The 2,402-nt window shown below is 51.3% G+C and overlaps 1 protein-coding gene across 1 annotated transcript in view; it reads left to right on the forward strand.

Moving 5' to 3' along the window:
• Nucleotide 1: 1 nt before the first annotated feature.
• FAM174A (family with sequence similarity 174 member A) overlaps nucleotides 2-2,402 on the forward strand; it is a gene marked incomplete at its 5' end in the record, with an annotated part of 37,796 nt that continues 35,395 nt past the window's right edge. The window contains one exon of the mRNA XM_019518216.1: nucleotides 2-111. Within this exon, the coding sequence (XP_019373761.1) occupies nucleotides 2-111 (110 nt within the window). The remainder of the gene's footprint in view (nucleotides 112-2,402) is intronic.

The raw sequence follows: 2,402 nt of genomic DNA on the forward strand, positions 1-2,402 counted from the left end.
CGCCGTGTCGGCGCCGGCCCCGCAGACCCCGCCTATGACGCAGCGCGCCCTGTCCGTGCTCGTGCTGGCCAGCGCCGCCCTCATTGTCTACTTCGTCATCCGGACCGTGCGGTGAGCGCCGTGCCGGGCACCCCCTCTCCCCACCCCCTTTTCCTGTGGGGTTGCTGCTCGCGCCCTCCCCCCCGGCCCGCGGGCCACAGCCCGGCACCTGCCCTCGTGGACGGTGCCCGCTGAGCTTCCAGCCCTACCAGGTTGCAACGATGGGGACCTGGGCAGAAAGGCTGGCAAAGTGTCCCGTCTAAGCTGCTGTTGGACACGTGGCCTGTGCAAAATGGGAGCCAGGGTACAGCTTCTGAGTTAGAGCTTCCTGCACCTTAAGGGCGCCTCTACACAAGCAGAACTGAGGCTGTAGCAACAGCACGTCAGAGCAGGCTCGATTAATCGCCTCGGTCACGCGATGGCCAATTTAGCGAGTCTACTGGAGCGTGGTAATTACCGCGATGCAGCAAGCTCCCGCATCGCGTGTATCAACGTCCCTGCGCTGAAAAACGTTGGCAGGGGTGCTTCAACTAAAGCTCATTTAAGCTCCCCTGCTGCCATTTTTTATTGCAGCAGTACTGGTGCGCATGACGTTCTGGGCACTTTAATTAGAGCGCTGTAATTAAAGTGCCCCCCCCCCCCCACCACTCCCAGAGCACATGTATAAATGCGTAAGTACTGGAGGCTGTAAGTGAAAGAAGTACAGTGGAGGGAAGAAACCCTGGTCGTAGCCAGTTCGTTCTTCCTGTCTGCTGCTGTGTGACATAGGCCTGTTTGACACATAGGGTTAACACAGGCCTGATGCCAGTGGTGTAACAGTTATCCTCCATCATGGGCGATTGGTGCCTCCTGAGTCAGGGGGGACGCTTGCTCCTCAGTGGCCAGTCAGCAACCAGAAGTGCCAGCCACGCTTCTCCTGGCACACCTACTCCCCAGCTGGTGCTGTCAGGGAGGGCGCAAGTGCTCCTGCCTGTCACCTAAGAAGGGAATGCTTGCTGTCAGGGGCCCCCCTCGCTGGCTGTCAAGGGGTGCACCAGTGCTCTTAGGAGGTGCATATGCACCTCTATGTACCCCCTACGCATTGTCATTGGCTTCTGCCCTGTTATAGTTTCATAGTTGGTAGGGTCGGAAGAGACCTAAGTAGATCATCAAGTCCGACCCCCTGACGTGGGCAGGAAAGAATGCTGGGGTCAAATGACCCCGGCTAGGTGATTATCCAGCCTCCTTTTGAAGACCCCCCAGGGTAGGATATGGGAGCAGGGAGAACTATTGGTTATACACCAGTTGATTTGGGAGGAGATCTAAAGAGAAAACAGGAGCAGGAGTGAGGTCATAGGTTGAAAACAAGTGTCCCAAGGGGGGAGGGACACTGAGCAGAGTATGCAGGGCTGTGTGGCACAAGCTTGTTTGACGCACAGGGCCTTTAGCCCACAGCAAAAGTTAGTCCCCCCTGTTAATAGAGGGAGTTATTGGATATATGTCAGTTGAACTCATGGGACAAATAAAAGAAGAGGAACAGCAGTAAAGTTTATAGGATAAAAACCAGTGTGTTGAGGGGGGATGCCAAGCAGAGCGTACCAGACTGTGAGAGACAGGCCTGTTTGCCACTTTGAGGGACTGTGGGCCAGTGCCCATGTAAAACTAAAAGCCATCCTCAGAAAGGGAGGCTACCAGGCAAGTGGCAACTGATTTACGGGGACAAATGATAAGTAGTGTACTGAAGAGGGGTACTAAGTAGAGTACACTGGGCTGTGACAGAGTCAACTGGGCAAGACAAGTCTATGGTTTGACCCAGTAAATGAACAGTTGTGTTCAGCCCAGAGGTCCTTGTTTGGCAGTTGCAATGTTAGTACAACAAACATTTCTGCTGATCCCCAGGTTTCAAGTATGTTTGCAGTGCTGCTGAAAGAATTCCCTTGCTAGCTTGTTTTTAGTATAGCACCATGATTTTGCTGACTCTTACCAGGACTGCTTTTTTCCCCACTATATCAAACATTTGCGTTTAAGTTTTAATACTTTTCATTGTTATTTCTAAAGCTTTTCATGGTTTAATCCTCCCCTTCTTTATGCCAGTGATTCTACTCATTGTTGCACTGCTGTTAATTTTTCTTTTTTCTTATTTTTCTTTGTGCTTTCCCCCACATTACTACAAAAGCTCCTCCCTTTAAAGTCACCACTACATTATCCTCCTTTTGATTTCTGCACAAAAGTCAGTCATCGTTTGCCTGCAAAATGCTGAATGGTAGATAAGTGGCTGTAGTAGAGAGATGGCTACTGGGTACACTAACCATAACTATCTCTGAATTTCTTTTACTTTTCCTCTTCTTTCTATTGCCCTGTTTCTTCCTCTGTTCAGGTTAGAG

The sequence above is a fragment of the Gavialis gangeticus genome, unplaced genomic scaffold (genome assembly GCF_001723915.1).
Source record: "Gavialis gangeticus isolate Ggan-Ray unplaced genomic scaffold, GavGan_comp1, whole genome shotgun sequence".
Taxonomy (NCBI): domain Eukaryota; kingdom Metazoa; phylum Chordata; order Crocodylia; family Gavialidae; genus Gavialis; species Gavialis gangeticus.